Below are 22,066 nucleotides of genomic sequence, written 5' to 3'. Positions count from 1 at the left end.
TGGCACCAAGACGACCATTTTTCGTGGGTCATATTAGGGTAAAGATAATTCGATTGTCTTGTAGATGGCATGTGCTCGATCAAAGTTGAAAGCCCATGGCACATATTCTTGCTTTATTACTAGGAACACTAGGTAGCGGCATTGGCGTATTAAAAGCCTTTAACATGGATACAGTAGCATAAAAATGAGCAAAGCAAGTCGATGTTCCGGCGCATAAAACAGAAGTAGAAAGTGAGAGAACGCATGATGCATCTCAAGTCAAATGTACGAGTGTCTGCTACGTTAGATCTCCATGCGACACGACACAAGCTTCTTTCGTGTTTTTTCCTCCCTAGGTATATCTCTCGGCTAGTTTATCCGAGAGTTGCATGACCTGCGACTGGTTCGCGGCTCCACGGCCGAAGTAGGCAGGTCAATCTCTTGGTTGGTGCATCAAACTATTCAACTGTATGAATAGCCGAGTATAGGAGTGCAGGGGAGCGTTTGGTTACACATAATGTTTAGATACTAATTAGGAATATTAAATATAAATTAATTATAAGTTAAGGCTAATTAGTTCCTGATTTGATCATGTGATGCTACAGTAAATATATGCTAATCATGAATTAATTAGGCTTCATAGATTCGTATCGTGAATTAGTCTACATTTATGGAATTAGTTTTATAATTAACTTATATTTAATATTTCTGATTAGTATCAAATGTGGACGACTAAACTTCGATCCTGAGTAAACCTAGGACTAGAAATCCATAGTTTTTCGAGATCCGAAAATTTTCCCGAAACTCAAAGGCACCCGGCGTGTCTGTTCCTGAACGAAAAGTTGCAGAATTTCTCGCTTTCATTTCTCGGTACTGCACCGTTGGTGTACTGTAGACCTGCTCGAGTGCTCGTGCTAGCGCAGACCTGTTCACACGGCGCCTTGCGACTGGACTGGTCGTGGGAGGACGTGACGGCTCCCATCACTCCTTCCTTTCACCGGCTCTGACACCCGCACAGCCTCGTCAGAGGCAGGCAGCAGCGAGGCGAGCACACACCACCATGCCGTCACGCGCCTCGCCACCGTCCGCGTCCCCGCAACCCCCGCTAACCCACCGCGATCCTCTCCTCCCCGCACCCCACGCCACTGACAGCCATACCCCACACTGCTACCCACCAAGGGGACCCCACCCTTTTGACTTCCCCCTCGCAATCGCAAGCTTCTCCTCCGCCTCTCTCTCTCTCGCGCACACCCAGCAACGCCAGCGGCGGAAAGAGGAGAGGAGAGGAGAGGAGAGAAGAAAACAAAACAAAACAAAGCCGCACACACAAACACGAACGCCCCCCCGCAGCCCGCCGCAGCGCCGGAGGAAAAGGAAAGGCGACGCGACACGAGACGGAACCCACCCGCCGGGCCCACCAACCCTCCACAGCCACACGCTGGGGCCCCGCTCCTCCGGCGGGCCCGCGCGGCAGCGGGCGCGGGGTGCGCGGGGAGGCGGCGCGGGGTCGCGGACCCTGGCGGAATCCAATGCGGTTTGGGGGAGGTTTTTGACGTCCGCAAGGACGGGGAGAGGGGCCCCGGGGACACGCGCACACACGCACCCGAGTCGCAGGATTTTCTACTGCCTTCCCTTCTCTCTCCTTCCTCTCTCTCTCTCTAGCCTCCCCTCGCTTCCCTTCCGCTCGCGTCCGCTTCCGCTTCCGCTTCCTGCTCCTCCTCCTCCTCCCTCTCGTCGGAGGAGTCCAGTGTAGCCGCCGCCTCGAGGGAGTGCGAGCGCGTCGTCTCGGCAGCGCCACCTCGGCGCCGGAGACGGGAACCTCGGCTCGGTTGCGCGCCGCCGCGGAGGATTCATAACCGGATCGGCGGGTTCCGCGCGAGCTCCCTCGCTCGGATCGACGACGCGCCGGGGCGGAATTCCGGTGCCGGTTTCCCTCTTTCCGTGAGGGGGGTGGTGCTGGGAGCTGAGAGCTCGGAGTTGTTGGCCGGCGGCGGCTAATCTGCGCTCCCTTCGTTTTTCATCTGGCCGCGGGGTCGCAATCTGCGCCCGCTGCTCGCTTGCTCGGCTCGAGCGGGTTTGTTGAAGCCGAAGCGGGGGCGGTGCTCTCCCTCTGGTGGGCAGCGGTTGCAGTCCGCGGTAGATTTGCTGCGGCTGCGGATGCTCCGGCGCGCGGCGGATCTCGACCGGTCCTGCTGCGCGGAGTGAAGGGAGGGTGCGGGTCCCCCCCGGCCTGGATTCTCGGAGGATGGTGCCGTCGGGGCAGCCCAACCCGATGGGCCCGGCGGGCCAGCAGGTGGGCGCCTCGCTGCTGCGGACCAGCTCCAGCCTCCTCGGCGGCGGCGGCGGCGGCGGCGGGGGAGGGGGCCAGCCGGGGATGGGGATGGGGATGGGGATGGGCGGCGCCGGCGGGGTGCTCCCGTCCCAGTCGCCCTTCTCGTCCCTCGTCTCGCCGCGCACGCAGTACGGGAGCGGCTTGCTGGCGGGTGCGTCCAATGTCGCGTCGCTGCTCAGCCGCCAGCAGTCCTATGGGAATGGGGGGATTGGGGCAATGCCTGGTGCCGGAGCCGGCCTTCCCATGGGTGGCCTGCACCAGCAGCAGCAGCAGCAGCAGCGAGGAGGGATCGATGGTGTTGCTGATCTGGTTGGCGCTGGAGGGCCGGATTCCATGGCGTTCCCGTCATCCTCCCAGGGCAGTTTGGGCAATCAGCTTGGCGGCGAGAACTTACAGCAGCAGCAGCACCAACAGCAGATGGATGCACCGCAAGATTCACAGAATCAGCAACAGCAACAGCAACAGCACCAGCACCAGCACCAGCAGCAAATGTCGATGCCCTACAACCAGCAGCATATGTTGCCGCAAACACAGCCGCAGCAGCAGCCGGCGGTGAAGATGGAGAATGGAGGCGGGATCTTGGGCGGGGTCAAGTTGGAGCAGCAGATGGGGCAGCCCGATCAGAACGGCCCCGCACAGATGATGCGCAGTTCCAGTGGTGGTGTGAAGCTCGAGCCGCAGCTGCAAGCGATGAGGGGCTTGGGTGCTGTCAAGATGGAGCACCAAAGCTCAGACCCATCGGTGTTCCTGCAGCAACAGCAGCAGCAGCAACATATGTTGCAGCTGTCTAAGCAGAACCCTCAGGCTGCGGCTGCCCAGTTGAGCCTCTTACAGCAGCAGCAGCAGCGGTTCCTACATCTGCAGCAACAGCAGCAGCAACAACAGCAGCAGCAGATCCTCAAGAACTTGCCTTTGCAGAGAAACCAATTGCAGCAGCAACAGCAGCAGCAGCAGCAGCAGCAACAGCATCAGCAGTTGCTTCGTCAACAAAGTCTGAATATGAGAACTGGTAAAACACCAGCTTATGAACCAGGAACATGTGCAAAGAGGTTGACACATTACATGTATCACCAGCAGAACAGGCCACAGGTAAATATTCGACATTTGTTCCAAACAGATTGTGATGTTATTGCAACTAGATGGATACTTATGATTCAAAATATGTTACAGGACAATAACATTGAGTACTGGAGAAACTTTGTGAATGAATACTTTGCCCCAAGTGCCAAGAAGAGATGGTGTGTTTCTCTCTACGGAAATGGCCGTCAAACTACTGGAGTTTTCCCTCAGGTTTTGGCTTCCTCTCTGACAATAAATATAGGCTGGTGGTTCGTGGTTGTTTGTCATATCATGAGTGTTTTCTATGATTGCTATAGGAAGCATATAGCCTACTGTTAAAAAAAATGTAAAGCAGGGTTTGCATAAAATAGTACAGTTTGGCCTGCTGGATTCTTATTTTAAGCTGTGTAATGTCTTTTATGTTGTAGGATGTTTGGCATTGTGAGATATGCAACAGGAAGCCAGGACGAGGCTTTGGTGGGTATAATTGTGATTTTAATCAATCCCCTCCTAAATATTTTCTGTTTCTACGCGATCATACATCACTACTTTTTGACGGTGTCCTACCTATTATAGAAACTACTGTGGAGGTCTTGCCACGGCTGTGTCAAATAAAATATGCCAGTGGTACACTCGAGGAGCTTCTGTATGTTGACATGCCACGGGAGTCCCAGAATTCATCTGGACAGATTGTTTTGGATTATACCAAGGCAATCCAGGAGAGTGTCTTCGAGCAATTACGTGTGGTTCGTGAGGGGCATTTAAGAATTGTATTCAACCAAGACCTCAAGGTAATATTCTTTAGTTGAGATACTGTGTTATTTTTCATTGTAGCGTTCCCTCATAAAATATGGCATTCTACGGGAAACTAAATTATAGTCTGGTTCAAGCTACCAATCTAGCCTATCAATTTTGTTGAATATCAGTGCATTTTTTGCCTTCTCATCTAATTTAAGAGAGATGTTTTTAATTAATGCAGTTGCTGAAATTTCTTACTCTATGCATTCTTCAATGCTGCCATGGCATGCCTGCGTTTACTTTGAAAATGCGTTGTAGTAACACAGCCGTAACTCAGAAGTCTATGGGGTAACCTTTTGTCTGGTTTGTGGAAGGAAGAAGGATTTAAAAGGAATGCTTACTAGCAAAGCCACCTCCAAACATAGAATAACGTACACTTGTGAATAAAGAAAAAAAACTTAAGATGATGTAAATTTATGTAGGGTGGGAGTAGTTTGTTACACTTAATAGATTTAATCCCATTGGCTAAATTGCTGTGTGCATTGTCCTCTTGTTAGATTGCATCGTGGGAGTTTTGTGCCAGGCGTCATGAGGAACTTATTCCTAGAAGATCAATCATACCACAGGTACCATTTTCCGAAACATAATGAATCTTGCATTTTTCAGCTACATTGTGAATTTTGATCATGGAGGACTTAATCTCATCCACCCGGTCCTTTTATTTAGGTCAGTCAACTTGGTGCTGTGGTGCAAAAGTATCAATCATCCGTTCAAAATTCAGCATCACTCTCAAATCAGGACATGCAGAACAATTGTAACTCGTAAGGACTCTTCTTTTCATTGATGTGCTTATGCTTTTGAACTTTAAATTCAGGTCTCTTGTCAAATTCGATGATAGTTAGGCTTTTGTTCTGAGCTCAGTATTCCCATCTCCCAAAAATGCTATGCTGATTTTAGCTATCCAAACTTGTGGCGCATGGTTTGTTGGTCTTTGAAATGTTTTGCCTCTTGCATTCTAACATTAGCATTTCCAATACTTGTACCCCTGAATACATCGACCATAGGTTGAAATCTCGTAGTAGAACCAGTTCTTTTCTGTTTGCTATATTTTAATAAGAAACTGGAGTCCTGTTTGAATTATGATTTACATGTCACAACATTCACATGAACAAAAGATCATTGCATGTGAGTATCTAGTATTTCAAATTCCAATGCCATGTGCACAAAATGGAGGATTCCAAGGGGGTTAACTAAAACTTGCATGCCCATGATCGTATGTATAGAGCGCTTTGGAAGCTGCCTGTATAGCATTCATGTCATTTGCATGAGCAAATTTAGTCCACACTAATATGCTACAAACATCGAGTCAGAAAATTCTGAAATTATCTCCGTGGAAACAGGGGCACCACAATACTGCATGAGCAACTAAACCTGTTGCTTTTGAATGTTTGTACTTCCTGTAACATAAGGATTGTACAAGGCATTGAACAGTCCCATATTTTCTATGGTGTTATGACCTACCTAGCTTTTAAACTATATTTCTATCTATGTACCCAACATTTTATACTTCAAGTGGTGCCTACCCTTAGTTATATGGGCTCATTGTTAATTGCCTCTGGTTTGTTCATTTACTATTAATTTTCCTGAACTGTTACGTCATATCTTTCTTGGTGCCGAGTTGATTATCTGTAATGGACTAAGGGTATAGTACCACAAGTAATGGTGTATCCTGCATGGGTGTTGGGCTGTAGCTGCTCTGGACCCAGGATAGTACAGCCTACAGGAACTATGCAACACGCAATGATTTCTTGCCATGAAAGTCACTGGCCTGCTGTCCACGTGATGTTCATATAGGTTATACGGTCTGACTAAATCTTAACAAACATTCATTGCTTCTATAATCTAGTGCGACAGCAAAATACTAATATTTGATGTTATGTTATATACTCCCTGAATTAAGAGAACTGCCTTTATTTCCCTCATTATGATTCTTGTCTTGGTATGTGTGTGCCATTGCTTTAATTTCGCAACTTCTGTTCAACTATTTACTCCTTCCTATTAATTGTTCTAATGCACTAAAATGTTGAACTAGGTTTGTCGCATGTGCTCGCCAGTTGGCCAAAGCACTGGAAGTGCCATTGGTGAATGATTTAGGATACACTAAAAGATATGTCCGCTGCCTCCAGGTACTGACTATTTCATGAGTCCTTGGGTGTTTCATTTGCTTCAGTTAATAATTATGCCATACAATCTTGCAATCTGTGTCCACAACACCACATGATTCTACATGGCAATGTAGATTTAGCTACCAATTTTCATCTTTTTATGTCATCTTCCTAGTGGCGGTATGTCTCCCTGACCAATCTTATGTCTAAATGATGATACTCAGATTGCAGAGGTCGTAAATTGTATGAAAGACTTGATTGATTACAGCAGGCAGACTGGGTCTGGTCCAATAGGTGCGTCATTACTTTCTTTTGTTTCCCACTTTTGTGGCTTAATATATTCTTGATTTGGAATGCCATTTTCTTCAATATGAAGAAAGAGTGTCATTTATACCAATGCTCTCCTATTCTCACATCCATAATCTGCAACCTGTAGTTGTTTGCCAGGTTTTATTAAATTTCGTTAGGGACTACTCTATCTGTTTTACCTTTGATTTTGAGCCATCCTAATCACATGTGTGACACTAGCTTGTAAGTATTGGGATGTGCAATGTTCCAACATAGAAGCAGGATAATTAAAGAATGTGGGTAGTTGCTAGGTCATCACATCTTTGTTTTGTATTACACTTACCTAGTTAGATCTCCTTATCTTTTTCTCATGGCTCTTGTCCAGATGAACAAGAAATGAATATACTATTGGTCATAATGGTATATAAACTTAGTTACTGGCTACAAGTTAGCATGATGTATGGGAAACTTCTCGATATTTCTAACATGGCAAAGCCTTAATAATCATGCTGCTACTGCTTGTTCCTCTGTTTTTTAACAAATGGCCATGTTATTTTTCCCCAGATAGCTTGCATAAATTCCCTAGAAGAGGGGCTCCAGCGATTAGTTCCCTTCAACCACCGCAGCAACCTGAGGAGCAACAACCTGTTCCTCAGAGTTCAAACCAGAGTGGTCAAAACTCTGCTCCTACAACTGGAATGCAAGTTTCTGCCTCTGGCAATGGTGATGCCACATCAAACAATTCACTCAATTGTGCACCATCTACATCAGCACCATCTTCTTCATCTGTTGTTGGTCTCCTCCAAGGCTCAATAAATTGCAGACAAGAACATCCAACAAGCAGTGGCAACGGTTTGTATAATGGTGGAAACAATGCTGCAGTTGCTAAGGCGAACTCAACAAATTCAATGCAATCAAATCCACAAGCATCGTTTCCTTCACCAGTGCCCTCAGCATCAAATGGCAACATGATGCCTGCACCCCAGCATTCAAGCCAGATGAACTCGCCGACCATGCCCTCAAACCTACCTCCTATGCAAACACCTACAAGTCGACCTCAGGAACCTGAATCAAATGAGTCGCAGAGCTCAGTCCAGAGGATATTGCAAGAGATGATGATGCAATCCCAAATGAATGGTGTTGGACCAGTGGGAAGCGATATGAAGAGAGCAAACACAATTACCCCTGGTCTTAACGGGGTTAACTCCTTAGTTGGTAACCCCATAACAAATAACTCTGGAATGAATGGAATGGGATTTGGGGCTATGGGAGGCATTGGTCAATCAATGAGAACAGCAATGGGGAATAATGCGATGGTGATGAATGGAAGAACCGGGATGAACCACAGTGCACATGACCTGACGCAGCTGAGCCACCAGCAGCAACAGCGTGATATAGGAAGCCAACTACTTGGGGGCCTCAGAGCTGCAAATAGCTTCAATAACCTTCAATATGACTGGAAGTCATCCCAATAGAGTGAGCTGGAGTTTAAAGGCTCGCATCTGATATGATACAAGTTATCCTCACTGGGTTCATCACTGACAACAGAAAAGTTACATCGCCATAACCCGCCCCCCCTCGGAGGCGGCGGGCTCTTTACTGATGGTGCATGCTACATGTTACAGCAAAAGGAAACATTAGCGGTGATGGGTTACGTGTTACAGCAACTGTCTGTATGGCTGTGTTCCTTTGTATTTCGCCTGTGGAATTTATGTCTGCTTAGGCGATCCTACCACAAGAATGAGAGCCTGCCTTCACTTGCTCTCATCAGGGCTGAGTGTTTGGCGGATTCCAAACTGGGTGGAAGATGAGAGCGTCTTTCCCCTGTTTTTTCGGGTTGGATGACATGAGTTTTCTCTTCCAGTCTGTACTCTCTACTCTAGTGTACCATGGCTCACCGGAAGTTGTGAAAGCATGTGTACGGCGGCCTTTGATGGCCAGGAATCTCATCGTAGCTGTGCTGTACTATGTATAATCAGTTATTTAATTACTAGTGGAAAGCATCAGGAAAATTTTCTGACGGTATGTGAAGCGTGAGTTTTTTTTTGAGCGCTCAGTTGATTGTTTTGGACCAGCAGGTTGGCCTATTGCTGTTACGAGCATGCCATTGTTCCGCTCTATTCTTGAACGCCGTAGTATCAAAACGCTCGCTTGGAGCTGTGTTGTGTGTTTCCATGTGTGACGACATATGCTTGCATGCCGAATCTTGCTAGGCTGAGGACATGCAGGAGCCCAGGTCCAGGTCCAGTTACAGGATAGTGTGTCACTCTTTATTTGCTAGTCAAAATAGAACAGTTGCTGAAAGTAGGATTGCCGCAGCAGCGGCAAAAGCACTCACGATACGAGTGGGATTGCAAACTAGTGGTGCATGGTAGTAATAATAGTAATATACACACATGAATTAATTGATGTATAGTGAAAATCATGCACTGAAACTAATTGATGGACTTGGATTGGACATAGTATAACCGAGAGCAGTAGCAGACTGCTGCCTGAATTAACGCATCGCATCATCCGTATGCAACAAGAGATACATGATGGCGTATGTGCGGGAGCACGGGCACGTATGTATTTAAGTCGATGGTCATGAATCCCAGTTGACGGCATGCTCGTTGTGATGGAGCTAGCTGCCGATGTACTTGTCGATGAGGGTCGTGAGCGTGGTCTTCGGGACGGCGCCGATGACGCTCTCCTTCTTGTCGCCGCCCTTGAAGATGAGGACGGTGGGGATGCTGCGGATGCCGTAGGTGGAGGCCACCTTGGGGTTGTCGTCGGTGTTCACCTTGCAGCACTTGATCTTGCCGGCGTAGTCCTTGGCCAGCTCGTCGATCACCGGCGCGATCATCCGGCACGGCCCGCACCACGGCGCCCAGAACTCCACCAGCACCGGCGTCTCGCACGCAATCACCATCCCATCCCAGTTCGCGTCGTCCGCCACCAGCACTGCAGGGCCATCACCCATTACCATACCATACCATACCATACCATACCATCGGAGGCTCAATAAAAGCCATGACACATCAGAGCATTATTTTAATTACGGAGTACCTTCGTCCACGGCGTTCTTGGACTGGCAGACGTGCCGCGGCCGCGGCGTGGCGACGCGGCCGACCGACAGCGGCGCGGCGGCGGCGGCTCGCTTGGACGGCGCGAAGCTAGTGCTGCTGCCACCGGCGAGGAGCCTGTCCTTGCCGCCGGCAGGGGCCGCGTGCAGCGCCCACGCTCTGAAGCACGTCTCCAGGGCCATTGTTGTCTCACCTCGCGCAGCAGCACACACGGATAGAATGGGCAGTGGTGAGTGACTAGGTGGAACGGAGGAGGATAGGATTTGTTTTGCCCGAATCGTCTGCCAGCCATTGGATGGATATTTGGGAGCACGGCTAGGGTGGCATTGTGAGGTGGGCAGGGCCTCCCGCGCTGCGTGTGGATGAGGTGTTTTCCAGCTCCTACTTTGGGTGGTGTCCTTTTTTGTGGCACCATTTCTCTGGTCTGCTGGCTGGCTTGGGCCACCTCTAATCCAAGTAACATGGTAAAAGATCTTGGCAGAATATCATAGTAAACCTAGATGCTACCTCTTTTGGCTCTGGCTAGAATTATAAGGTATTCCAATAGACAAAATTTCCTGCTATTGATCCACAGTTGTGCTAACTATATGCCTTAGCAACAATATCTGTACATCTTTAATGTGCCATTTTTAGTAACAATACATCCGAAGAGAAATTTATCGTAAGTTCAATTAGTAGAGCCACGCCGCCGGCCGCCCATTCTTGCCAGCTCCTCGCACATTTCTTTCTTCTTCCGCACAGCTAGCGTTGCCGCCGCCAAAATCCCCTCGCCGCCGGCCACCGTCTCGCACAGCGAGCAGCAAAATCTATCTCCGGCGCCCACGTTGTCCTCTTCTCTCCAGTGCGGTCGGGTTTCTCCGGAGGCGGCGTCGGCTGGTGCTCCGAGCTGCCGCTTCGCCGCGGCGCCGCCACATCCAGTGGTCCTCTCCGACGACGAGCTCAGAAGCGCTACTGCGCTACCCGATGTCTCCGTTCCCCTGTCGGCCAGAAGCCCAGAAGCTCTCAGCCTCAACGCGGCCCAGTAGGGAGTCTTCGGCCCAACAACCTAACGGGGCTCCTCCTTCCTGAAATGCTCTATTTACAAAAGGGCCCCCAAGGTCGCAGCCCAAGCCCAACAGTAGCCCAGAAGAAGGCGAATTCGAAGGTCAGAGCGAGACTCTTGTTCTTCGGAGGGCTTCCCTGCAAGTTTTCAGAGCGGCAAAGCCCTAGAACCTCCACCGCCTCGCCGCCGGCGGCTACCATGTCGACCCCCTCCGGGAACGGCGGCAGCTCCTCCGCGTACTTCGACGTCTACGGCCGCAACGTGCGTGATCTCTTTCTTCTCTGCCCACTTCGGAATATTAGGGTTTCGGTGTAATATGAAGGGGGATTCGTGGCCAAGTAGGACTGAATTGGTTCATTGTTGGGAAATATCGCAGTTTTTCATTGGCTGTTGCTCTGTTAGTGGAAAAAATTATTTCTTTAATCCGCGCTGTATAGAAAAATTGGGCGCCGCATGGGGTTTCAGCTACAGTATGTTAGTTTGATTAATTGGAATTCTTTCAGTAGAAGTCCCGCTGAGATTGAAACAGGGGATCTGCCATTGCATCATGATTCATGAGATTGTGATTTACCTCAATGTTCGTTTAACATACATTGGATTTATAATGAGGGTGGAATTTTGTGTAAATGCTGCTACTGTTGCGGGGCTTGAACTGTACAATTGAAGTTTGCGCTGTAGTTTCAAAACAATTTGAGCAAATGGATGTATGGTGTGAAGCAATGCCATCTGAACATTTTTCGAGAACACAGCTTGGAAACTTCGATAGCTTGTAGGAAACTTTTACTAGCAATTTGGAAGGTATGATCCCTGAGTCCCTGACTGATTGCTGGCTATGTAGCAGAGTAGGATTCCTCTTGTTCAATTAGTAAAATGATGCAGCACTTGCAGTAATGCTATTTGTACTCTGTGTTCAGAGCCTGCTCGTCAAATTAGATACTTTCTAAGTTGGATGGGGCTCACTTGTCTGTAGTTGAGCTATCTACATGGCCTAGTAATTGATTACTTGGTGATGTCATGCTGGCTATTTATTAATGTATACTCTCAAACCTTTATTTAGTCGTAAAGTTGGCTGTTAGTTGACTACTTGTTGGTGAATAATTCTTGTGCTGCTGCCCTACTTACTTTGCTAATAGACATTTCATCTATGCTTTTTTATTCTCACTGAAATGTTGTGCTTCCAGCTCATACTGTTTCTTCTTCTTTATCCTGTCCAGGCCAAGCCTGATGTCGTTTTTAAGGAGGCTGCTTTAAACTCTACGCTAAATCTGCAGGTTTATTCTAACAAAAACTAATTGAAACTTGACTTGTGAAAACTGTTCTTGTTTTCTTAAGGAGTCATTTCGATGTGATGCAGGATGTTCAGGGTCTAGTCACTTGGGTTATTGGTGATGGCATGCTTCCTTCTTGGGTGTTTGTTAAGGTACTTGTCCTTCTGATTATGCACTTTCAAACATGTCTTATTTTTGAGGTATTGACATGTTACCATAGTTTTCAATTTGTAGATCTTGGTCTTTTCTTGATGTTATCTTCATCACACACTCAATAACTATTAACTGAGAGACCTTCTCTTGCTGATATATGTATTCACCGCACTTCCGAGAACGACCTGCTTTTCACTGCATTCCATTTCTTTGTCTATTAGTTGTAGGTATTTGTAACCTCCCGCAAATATTAGCTCCCTTGAACAGTACTGATATTTCTTTTGTTGGTTTGCAGAACAAGCCTCTTATACCTAAAGTCATCCTGCTATATGTTCCTGGCCTAGATGCAGCTTTATATATGTCACAGACGCGACTTCTTTCTTCTCTGAAAGAATTATGTGGCAATCCAAAACCTGTCCTAGCTTCTAGGTATGTGCATTTTGTGTTACTGTCTACTGTTAGTATAAATATGTAATTTCTTGTATATGGATCCATTGTACTATTTATTGCTAATGTAATACTGTTCTAGCAGCTGTATACCGGATGAGAGGCATACCATTGATGCACTCCTAACCTGCAGAGTAAAGAGAAAGCGTGATGTAAAAACATCAAATCAATCAGCTAAACCGGACGGAGAAGGTATGAGGTCTTGACTTCACTTAGCATTCTACCGTCATTGTGGTTTAGAATGTTGAACTGTGTTATGCTTCACTGGGCTAGTGTTGGTCTGTTGTATTTTTGCCATGAACACGCAGGGATAGCTGCACATCTTTATATTAATGAGAAAAAAAAAGGTAGAGAACCCGTAGTTGGTCTGTTATTATCGTGACAGCCGCTAGAAGATTTGAGCTGGATAATGGCTGGCATTCTTATTGAGGACTCTCTTACTGATTTGACAGTTTCAATCCTTTTTTTTATCAGAGTCATATCAGAGTAGCCAATCAGTCATATTTCTCTTGCTGACCACTTATCATCTGCTTCTCTAAGCTGAAGATGCCTCTTCTTTTCTGTACTGATTTATTCTATTTTTTTGGTGCACATGTATGTTTATTGTTTATTGACATTAAATAACTTTATCCAGGGGAAAATTTGCACTTCTGAACCTGGATTGAGAATTTATATTATGTGCAACCAGACAACCGGTTAATATTTTCTTTTTGATCTTAGGAAAAATATCAAGTCTGGATGATCTTGGGGACATACCGTTTCCTGTTACATATTACACACTTTCAGAGAAAGACTTAGAAGACAATGGCTATTCTTTCAATTTATCAGGTTACCTTCTAATGTTTTGTTTCTCACCGTGCCCTTTAATGCCTATTATTCAACTGACATCTGTTTATCATTCCATTTTAGGTTTTGTCCCTACTGTTTCAGCTCCTTCAGGTTCTTCTCCACATAAAATTCTTGCACTTGACTGTGAAATGGTATTGTGACTCCTACTTTCCGTAACTGTTCACTGATGTATGTTTTGAGGTCTTTGTCTTATTTAAAAAATGTAGTGTGTTGATCTGTTAAATTTCACTACTGTTATTATATTTGGAGCAGGCATTACTATTATTGGTACAATTATACCCTGTGCCATCATTTATTTATTTATTCATACATATTGCTAAAATTCTTTGAATCTAATAGTGATAGTTTGCAACCTTTGCAGTGCGTGACAGGAGCTGGATTTGAACTTACAAGGGTGACATTAGTTGATATTAAAGGGATGGTATGAACTTTGCTTTCCTTAGCTTAGTTATGGCATGTTGAATAATTGTTTCCCTAGGGCTTAATTGTGACCACCTGCCCTTCCTCACACCCTCAAGGGATCCATGCCAATAGTATGAGGAAAATTTTCTTTGTATATGCTCCCGCATGATCCATTCTTTTCATCATGCTTTGCTGCTCTATGAGTTCTGACTTTGTTCCAATCTTTTCAGGTAGTGCTAGACAAACTAGTTAAGCCTGCCAATCAAATCATCGATTACAATACAAGGTATATTATGATGCTTTCACCTCCCCTTTATGGTTAGCAGGCACTATATTGTGTTTTTATGCTAACCTTTTTCTTTGTTCCTGTGAGATATTCCGAATGATATACCTACTAAACTCGGAATGGGTTGTTATCTGTCTTGTTTCTGAATCGAACAGGTTCAGTGGAATAACTGCTGAGATGTTGGCTGACGTGTCCACAACCCTACAGGAGATTCAGGTTACTTCTTAGTTTTCTTAATGACCTTTTCATATGTATATATATTCATGAAACTTTGCCTGTACTTTACACTATTTTGTTTGTGTTCCCAGGAAGAATTTGTTGGACTTGTCCATAAAGAAACCATTCTTGTTGGGCATTCTTTGGAAAATGACCTTACGGCATTACGGATATCCCATGGTTTAATCATTGATACAGCTGTTTTGTACAAGTATAATCGAGGTGCTCGCTGCAAGATTGCTTTGCGTGTCTTGACAAAAAAATTTCTGGGCCGGGAGATCCAGAACACTGGATCTGGGCATGATAGTGTGGAAGATGCAAGAGCTGCTCTAGAACTTGCTATATTGAAAATAAAAAATGGTAAAAACTAAGAATGCATTTCAGCTATTGCTCTCAGTTGTTGTTACCTTCTAATTACTAGTTAATCAGGTCCTGATTTTGGCTCCCAACCATCGTTGTCAAGGCGGAAGTTGACATCCATACTGCATGAGAGTGGTAAAAAATGCTCCCTTATTGATGACGTGTCTGTTCTTGAGAGATATTCAGATACTTCTTGCAATTCAATTGCTGCTTTTTCGGATGATGATGCACTCTCCAGATCAATGAAGGAGGTTGGTGCAATGCATTTCTAGGTGTAGATATTCTTCCCCAAATGCTTACAGGTTTTCATAAGTTGCAATCCTACTGCAGGTGAAGAATGACAAAGTCAGCTTTGTTTGGACTCAGTTCTCAGGATTGATCTCCTACTTCCGCAGAAGAGTTCAAGATCCGGAAAAATTGAAATCATGTGTCGCAGAGGCCATTGCATTAAAAACATGCGATGGGAAAACTGCTTCAAAAAAAGCAAGACGTCAAATTTGTCCTGAGTTAAAGGAAGTTTTGTGTGAATTGGATAAAAAGATAAGGGAATTATATGGTGCCCTACCTGATAATGCTATGCTTATTGTATGCACTGGCCATGGTGATACACCTCTAGTACAAAGGTAAAGTTACTCATGTCAAATTGGCAATGCATATGCCTTTTACCCTTTCTAGTTTAACTTGGTCTATTAACATTGAAGTAAAGATGCTCACAAGCTAATGAAGCTATTACTTAAGTTACAAAAGCATTGTCCTGTAGGTGACCTAAGTAGCTTTTGGTGTGAGTTTGTCTGTAGTGCTGTTTTGTAGCAATTGCTTAATGAGTTAAAATGATGCTTTTGTATTAGGTGTTTTTTAAAGCATATGCAATGCCAAACAGATCCGTAGTAACTGTGCTACTTCATGCAGATTGCGTAAAATGCTTCACCATGAAGAAAACACAATAGAAAGCCGAGAAAATATTGTTCAAGCTTTGGGAGATTTACAAGCCCAAGCAGAAGTTGCTCTATGCTTCTGCTGTGTTAAACATTGAATGTAAGCATCTTTCTGCCCTCCTTTCCCCACATGTTTTTCTGGAAGCTTCACTGTTCTGAATTGTTTCTGTTGAAAGGCATCTTTGAATTAGTGTACTTATGGACATGACTTCAGTGATTGGAGAAGGGTGTCAGGCATGCATGCTGACTTGCTGACGTGGAAACTTCTTTAACATAGATTTGTGGATTGGATTTTGAAAGATATGCTCATTCTGCCCTTTTTGTCAGGTTAGGAATAGAAGCTGTAGATTTCAGGGTAGAGCATAGTGATGTAGCATTGGAACCAGATCTATTGGTGGCAAGCTATTGAGCATGTTAGTATATTGATTCGCATCCCTTTCGAATTAAATATACGGAGGAATGTAGGAAACTGTGTTGCAACAATCAGATTACTGTGATATCAAATCAAGTTCTGCAATTTATAATACTATGAACCGTACGATTTACAGTTGCGAAATATAGCAAGCTAAAGCATATCGATTACATTCCTTTTCTCCTGAATATACGAAGAATATTATGAAACTGTGTTGTAATAATCGGATTATTATGATATCAAACCAAGTTCCGTAATTGATGATATACTGTGATCCTTACCATCTATCAAGTTTTTGTATTATATATTTGTATGACCAAGGAATCTACGATATGATGGTAGCACCTTTCTAGATATTTCTGATATCATTTACATGTGCCTACCCTAAGTGTTCCCAAAATGGCTCTCTTCTAACTAGAGGGGAGTTGTATATTTGTGTAGTTAGTCTGGGCACCAAGGAAAGACCTTATGACATTATTTACAAATTGTCTCCAACTTCGTGCAACATTGTTGAACTAACATAAGTTTATTCAAGTTGATACTGTTATACTTTAAGTCAGGCTTAGTTGCGGCATTTAAGATACATTTATGCATATATGCACTTTTTCCAGCTCAAATTCAGTGTCCCAAATATGGGCAGCTGTTAGCACCACATGGCACATAGAAGCTGGGAACTGAACTAGTGAAGTACTAATTTATGACTAAACCAAAGGTTAGGGTTGCCTGTTGCTTTCACTAAAGCTTCAAGAGGGTTTGTTGTAAAAATTGGGTGTAGTTCTGGAGTCAAGTACGTGGCTCTCTTTTGGTAGAAGAAATTTGGGTTGCTTGTTGCATGAGTGCTCTCTGGCAAGTTCTTAAATTAGTTGATGGTGTACTTGCAACTTATGTTGCTTTTTTCAATAAGTATAAATTGGTGGTAGAAGAGATATGAATGTAGAGGTGAAACACGATTGAATAGCTAAAAGGAGATCAACTAAATATTTTGTAAATCATGAGTGACCTCCATATGTCTTTGCATGGCAAAGGAATTGCTTGCTTGAGTCAAAGCTTGCCATCACTAACTTGTAAAATATTTCGTATACCTTTCATAATCAAACATTTGTTCTTATAGCAACCATCTCGAGCATTAGTGTGCACTGGTCATCGAAATTGAGGGAGCATGAGATGATTCAGAAATATCAGCAAGAATGCACACGCGTATGAATGTGAATGGGGGATATTTTCGCCTGCGGCATAACAACTGATTTTTGCGTGGTCCCTATTAGCGTGCCAATTAAAGGCTTCAACAAATCAACCTCATGCACTTAAGGCAGAAAGATTACATGATTATGTTAGTTTATTACATGGTCACGGATGTTGAGTGAATCTCTCCCAACTCATTTCACACGTGCCCCAAACTACCACATTAGGATAGTCTCAATGGGAGTGTCATGGGGGTTTCATGGGCATTAATTCCCATGCCATATCAGCTTGCTGACGTGGTAGGCTAGTTATAAGGAGAGAGGAGAGGGAAGTTTCATCCTCATGAAACCCACTTAGCATAGTTACAAAGTCCCATTAAATTCAATGAAACTTGCACTGAGCATGTTATGGTTTCATGGCAAGACACATTTGATTATAGAACAACACAAAAATTAAATGATTTAGGCTATCTATGAAACTGCGCAATGAAACTATGCACTGAGAGTGACAGTTTCATTTCATTGAAAAGCTGATATGACACTCTTGGCAATGGTGTGATGAAACCACGCGCTGAGATTGACGTACAAATCTTCCCAACTCATTCACATTGATGAGGTATAACACATCTGGTTAATCCTTTGGTTCGTATAAGTCCGCGGTGTACCTTTCGCACATGCCCCAAACCACCACATTATGCAAGCTGGTGTGAATTCAGTTGTAATACCAAGACTTGCTAAGGTTGGGAAAGAAAGCATGCATGGTTGTGGAGATGTACTTTGGTTACCCTGGACAATTTTCTTGGCATCCTATTATCCATTGGCCACTGGTTGCTTGTCCCTCTCAATTCAATGTTGGCTTTGAACAAGAATGGTTCTAACTTGGCTTCTCTCCTGATTTTCTTCTCCTTTTGAGTCCGCCCACTATCAGAAAATATAGTACGTGACAGTGTTAATAACCTTCTAAGCCCAGAAAGTAACCTCAACTTGTTTTTGTGGAGAATTAAAAAGAAGTAATTTCAGCTAGTGAAAGAAAAACAGAAAATGGCACATAACAAACAGAAAGAAACTTTTGTTATTCAGTTGATTAATAGCCAGAATTATCTCAGAAAAAAGCATGTTGTTAGCTAACCAGCGCTATATATTGTTTTTGCTTTCTGACAAATGTTACAGTGTGGCAACTTGCACAATACTGATTTGCTAACTTCTGAATTGTCTTTTCATTGTTTTACCAGGCACGAAATTGCTTGCACAACACTTCATTTTGGTGACCCTCCCATTTGTTCAACTCCACACCACCTTTATAAATAAAAAATACTTCAAAAAACACTTCTTCACATCACAAGCTAAAGTCATGCACCGATCCTCAGAATGTAGGACTCGTAAGCTTGGATTTGGTAGCCACAAATGGCTTTTATACTACCAGCAGTTGTAATGGTGTTTTCATGTTTCAGTGGTTATCATGACCTTGACTGGGAGAAAGTAACCTAAATGTTGTTATAGCTACATGGTACAACACACAGGAATCTGTGTTAGTACTTGAAATGATAAATGATTATAAGTTAAAACTCCGGTGTTTCTTATACTGAGTCATATATATGTGTTTTTTTGGGATAGCATTACCTAAACAATAATAAACCTAAAGTGGTTTCAATACCAAATGCGTACATGTGAGTCCACAAATAAAACCAATCATGAAGTTACAACATTAGCTCCTTTTAAATGATAGAATAACCGATGTAAAACATTTATTTATTATCAACAACGACAATTATGTTAGGCTTAATATTTGTCATTTTGTCTTACATAATTCACACTAAAAATAATTAGTAAATCACTCATGTGGGAAAAAAAACCATAATTGATTAGCTCCAAGGTAATGCTGAAATGAACACAAGAATGAACGTAAAGACAAGGTGCATTTGAAGACCATCAGTTATTAGCATTACTAATGTTATGCATGTATGGGAGAAATATCTCGTGATTAGTCATCACTGACGACTAAAGAATATTGTTAAGGAAGTTATGCATGCAAAACGCTAAACTCCATAAATTAAGAGCCAGACATGGAGGTTTGGCAGTTCATTGGCCAATTGCGGCCAACACGCAAGTTGGTGATATGCATAGATGAAATGAGATGTGCATGGGCAAAATTAATAGACAAAATAGGTGAACTGAAAGAGGCGGCTTGTTAAGCCGCCCTCTTGTCGTGTAAAACTATACAAGAGTGACCTCCACCCAAACCCTAAATGAACATGCTTACATATACATTGCCATGCTCCTAACCACATGCATTTCAGGCTCTCTCATTCATTAGTTATCATCAGCTGTTTTGCCTAGCTTGTCCTTGCTTCAGCTAATCAAGGCACCAACGTGTACTTTGGAAGAAAAAATAGTTCTATGCTAGAAGCTTCATTCCAAAGCCATCCTCCACCTGAGACGCATGGCGCCGTCGTCGTCGACGACGGCCACGCCGGTTAGGGCGAACTCCAGGCCACCGTCGTCGTGCCCGAGGGGACACTGGCGGCCCGGTGAGGACGATAAGCTGCGGCAGCTCGTTGAAAACTACGGGCCGCAGAACTGGAACTCCATTGCCGAGAAGCTGGAGGGCAGATCAGGTAGGTTTCTGTGCTGCTGCCTGTTTCTTGCGTTTATTTTTGCGTGAGAGGTGCTAGCTAACTCAGATGTTTTTTTAATGTTAATAATTCCCTTTTTCTCTGTGTTTTTTTGTTAAATCTAGCATGTAATTTCCTTAGATGGGGTGATAAGAAAGTAATAAGACGTTGATAATAATTATCTGTACCTGTATAAATATGCTTGTGTATAATCTTTGTCTGCTGTATCACTTCAAGTTCATGATGCACCGTACCCATCCATCTTTGCCTATGCTAATTTAAACATTTTCCTTTCTTTTTGATCATGTCATGTAGCATATATATCCTGGAGCTGCAAAAAGTGCATGCTAAATTAAGAAAATGAATGCAACAAGAAGGCATGCATGCTTGCTTTATACTTTAAATATACCTACGTGTGTTTGTTAGATTATGCATGACCCATGCATATATACATGCATAATTAAGAACATATCCTGCTGTAGCTGGTTTTCTTGCTTGTGCATTCGACTCTTGTTGATTTCAAATGAACACTAAAAGAAAAATCCTTCTGTGTGTATATGAAGTAAATTGACGGAATCATTCGCAAGATTAAAAAATCTTGCAGGGAAAACATGGCAAGATTCAAGATTGGCTCGATCGCGTTACTAATAACCATTGATACATGTGCAACATGCATGGCAACTGATTTGGCAGGGAAGAGCTGTCGTCTCCGGTGGTTCAACCAGCTGGACCCGCGGATCAACCGGCGGCCCTTCACCGCGGCGGAGGAGGAGCGGCTCCTGCAGGCCCACCGCGCCCACGGCAACCGGTGGGCGCTCATCTCCCGCCTCTTCCCCGGCCGCACCGACAACGCCGTCAAGAACCACTGGCACGTCGTCATGGCCCGCCGCAGCCACCACCACCACCGCTCCGCCGGCACCCTAGCTCTCCTCGCCGGCTCTGTATACTCGCCTCCGCCACGTCGCCCGCCGTTTCAGTGCTTCCACTTCGGCGCCCCGCCTGCGGCGATGAAGACCACCGGCTCCCTCTCCCTGTGTTTCGCCACGCCCGGTTCCGGTCCATCGTCCAGCCTCAGCAGCCCAGGGACGTTTAGTGTCATCAGGAACTGCAACGTTCCCACTACCGTCGCGTTCTCTTCTTCAAGAGAAGTGGCCGCCACACCGGACGACCATCGCCATGACATGGGCAGAGACGACCATGGCCACCGCAAGGACGATGACGAGGATGGTGATGGAACGGCTTCGAAGAGGAAGGACGTGGACGTGCCGTTCTTCGACTTCCTAGGCGTCGGCATCTGAATCTGAAGAAAAAAAATGTTGGTACATTTATTTATGGATACGAAGTTATACGGTGGTACTTCCTTCGTTCCAAAATATAGATTGTTTTAACATTTTTAGGTTCATATATAACTATATATTGTTATGCACCTAGACATGCGTTACATCTATGTGCATAGCAATATATATAAACTAAAAGAGCTAAAACAATATATATTTTGAAATGGAGGGAGTAAGTATAACTTAGGATGTTAGCTAGGCAATTATGTGTTGGTGCACCATACACTGAGATGCACGAGGGGACCACATGTCAGTAGCATGTCCTTAGCTTGCACTCTTAGTTTCCTTCTTCTCTCTTATATATGCGCATGTAAAATTGACATGGGGAAAAATGATGATGTGGCTGAGTATAGGAGCACTGAGGGAATTTAGACCAAGATAAGAATTTATAAAAAAAATTCCCAACAATAAGAGGTAGTTAACTAGTTATGTTGACACTTTTCCCTAATAGGCGGATGTTCTTGCTGAGAATGTAAACAAGTCTGTTAAGTTGGCAGCTGAATAATGGACGGAGGTGGCCAATTATTTATAGCTAACTAGTATAAACAATTACAGTGTGCTGTAGCTACTGATGGTTCTTTATGTAATTGATATCATTCAAAGGTATGCCATTTCTATCCTAAATTTTAGTCCAACGCAACAACTTGCCTGCCTGTTCGAAAGTCGATCTGGAAAAATTAAAAGTGACTGATTCTTTTCTTGTTCCTTCATCACCTACACCATGCCATCCTCTGACGTCTTTACTGCGAAGTGTGGTTAACTGATAGTAGAAAACAAGAATCTGGTAAGCTAAAGGTTTGTGGCAGACTGCCTGATCAATTGCAAAAGCTGACAATACAATCTGTGGACTGGGTGGAATCTCCATGCCACCTAGGCAAGCAATACCACCCTCAAGATCCGCAGACCCAAGGGGCACCCGCCACGTGTCACACGGGACCCA

At 44.4% G+C, this 22,066-nt stretch overlaps 4 protein-coding genes across 9 annotated transcripts; 3 read left to right on the top strand and 1 right to left on the bottom strand.

Moving 5' to 3' along the window:
• Positions 1 to 1,571: 1,571 nt before the first annotated feature.
• On the top strand, positions 1,572 to 8,586 carry LOC101761300 (transcriptional corepressor SEUSS). Its single transcript, XM_004977127.2, has 9 exons — positions 1,572 to 3,400; positions 3,482 to 3,601; positions 3,799 to 3,847; positions 3,947 to 4,161; positions 4,666 to 4,734; positions 4,835 to 4,929; positions 6,201 to 6,294; positions 6,498 to 6,567; positions 7,126 to 8,586. The coding sequence occupies exons 1-9, from the start codon at positions 2,225 to 2,227 to the stop codon at positions 8,034 to 8,036; spliced, it is 2,799 nt and encodes a 932-aa protein (XP_004977184.1). The 5' UTR covers positions 1,572 to 2,224; the 3' UTR covers positions 8,037 to 8,586.
• Positions 8,587 to 8,930: 344 nt separating this feature from the next.
• Positions 8,931 to 9,912, bottom strand: LOC101760897 (thioredoxin M-type, chloroplastic). The gene is made up of 2 exons (XM_004977126.4): positions 9,610 to 9,912; positions 8,931 to 9,504 (listed from the first exon to the last, which is right to left on the bottom strand). Exons 1-2 carry the CDS (start codon positions 9,806 to 9,808, stop codon positions 9,185 to 9,187), a joined length of 519 nt encoding a protein of 172 aa, XP_004977183.1. The 5' UTR covers positions 9,809 to 9,912; the 3' UTR covers positions 8,931 to 9,184.
• A 305-nt stretch (positions 9,913 to 10,217) lies between these two features.
• LOC101759947 (small RNA degrading nuclease 5) lies at positions 10,218 to 18,428 on the top strand. 6 transcript variants are annotated; one of them, XM_012847239.3, is made up of 15 exons: positions 10,218 to 10,929; positions 11,883 to 11,939; positions 12,023 to 12,088; positions 12,385 to 12,518; positions 12,622 to 12,728; positions 13,257 to 13,364; positions 13,446 to 13,516; positions 13,747 to 13,806; positions 14,018 to 14,073; positions 14,229 to 14,289; positions 14,382 to 14,649; positions 14,719 to 14,900; positions 14,980 to 15,272; positions 15,559 to 15,684; positions 18,410 to 18,428. In XM_012847239.3, exons 1-14 carry the CDS (start codon positions 10,696 to 10,698, stop codon positions 15,680 to 15,682), a joined length of 1,821 nt encoding a protein of 606 aa, XP_012702693.1. In that variant the 5' UTR covers positions 10,218 to 10,695; the 3' UTR covers positions 15,683 to 15,684; positions 18,410 to 18,428. The 6 variants fall into 6 exon arrangements, with proteins under 6 accessions (XP_012702693.1, XP_022684529.1, XP_022684528.1 ...); XM_022828794.1 differs by lacking the exon at positions 18,410 to 18,428 and adding an exon at positions 15,917 to 16,140 and having other exon boundaries at positions 10,219 to 10,929; XM_022828793.1 differs by lacking the exon at positions 18,410 to 18,428 and adding an exon at positions 15,912 to 16,140 and having other exon boundaries at positions 10,219 to 10,929.
• Positions 18,429 to 19,546: 1,118 nt separating this feature from the next.
• LOC101776308 (transcription factor MYB52) lies at positions 19,547 to 21,966 on the top strand. Its single transcript, XM_004978242.3, has 2 exons — positions 19,547 to 19,792; positions 20,483 to 21,966. Exons 1-2 carry the CDS (start codon positions 19,618 to 19,620, stop codon positions 21,085 to 21,087), a joined length of 780 nt encoding a protein of 259 aa, XP_004978299.1. The 5' UTR covers positions 19,547 to 19,617; the 3' UTR covers positions 21,088 to 21,966.
• The last annotated feature ends 100 nt before the right edge of the window (positions 21,967 to 22,066 follow it).

The sequence above is a fragment of the Setaria italica genome, chromosome VII (genome assembly GCF_000263155.2).
Source record: "Setaria italica strain Yugu1 chromosome VII, Setaria_italica_v2.0, whole genome shotgun sequence".
Classification (NCBI taxonomy): Eukaryota; Viridiplantae; Streptophyta; class Magnoliopsida; order Poales; family Poaceae; genus Setaria; species Setaria italica.
Note: the sequence above shows the minus strand (reverse complement) of the source record. Positions and strands in the feature narration are given on the sequence as shown.

What these genes read in the sequence shown, in the direction of transcription:
- LOC101759947 (XM_012847239.3), top strand. Translation starts at nt 10,696, where the DNA reads ATGCTCTATTTACAAAAGGGCCCCCAAGGTCGCAGCCCAAGCCCAACA. An exon ending in AGCTAAACCGGACGGAGAAG is followed by an intron (nt 12,729 to 13,256) that starts GTATGAGGTCTT and finishes TTTTGATCTTAG; the next exon opens with GAAAAATATCAAGTCTGGAT. An exon ending in CAACCCTACAGGAGATTCAG is followed by an intron (nt 14,290 to 14,381) that starts GTTACTTCTTAG and finishes TTGTGTTCCCAG; the next exon opens with GAAGAATTTGTTGGACTTGT.
- LOC101776308 (XM_004978242.3), top strand. Translation starts at nt 19,618, where the DNA reads ATGGCGCCGTCGTCGTCGACGACGGCCACGCCGGTTAGGGCGAACTCC. An exon ending in GAAGCTGGAGGGCAGATCAG is followed by an intron (nt 19,793 to 20,482) that starts GTAGGTTTCTGT and finishes CTGATTTGGCAG; the next exon opens with GGAAGAGCTGTCGTCTCCGG.
- LOC101760897 (XM_004977126.4), bottom strand. Translation starts at nt 9,808, where the DNA reads ATGGCCCTGGAGACGTGCTTCAGAGCGTGGGCGCTGCACGCGGCCCCT. An exon ending in CAAGAACGCCGTGGACGAAG is followed by an intron (nt 9,505 to 9,609) that starts GTACTCCGTAAT and finishes ATGGCCCTGCAG; the next exon opens with TGCTGGTGGCGGACGACGCG.
- LOC101761300 (XM_004977127.2), top strand. Translation starts at nt 2,225, where the DNA reads ATGGTGCCGTCGGGGCAGCCCAACCCGATGGGCCCGGCGGGCCAGCAG. An exon ending in GATATGTCCGCTGCCTCCAG is followed by an intron (nt 6,295 to 6,497) that starts GTACTGACTATT and finishes GATGATACTCAG; the next exon opens with ATTGCAGAGGTCGTAAATTG. An exon ending in GACTGGGTCTGGTCCAATAG is followed by an intron (nt 6,568 to 7,125) that starts GTGCGTCATTAC and finishes ATTTTTCCCCAG; the next exon opens with ATAGCTTGCATAAATTCCCT.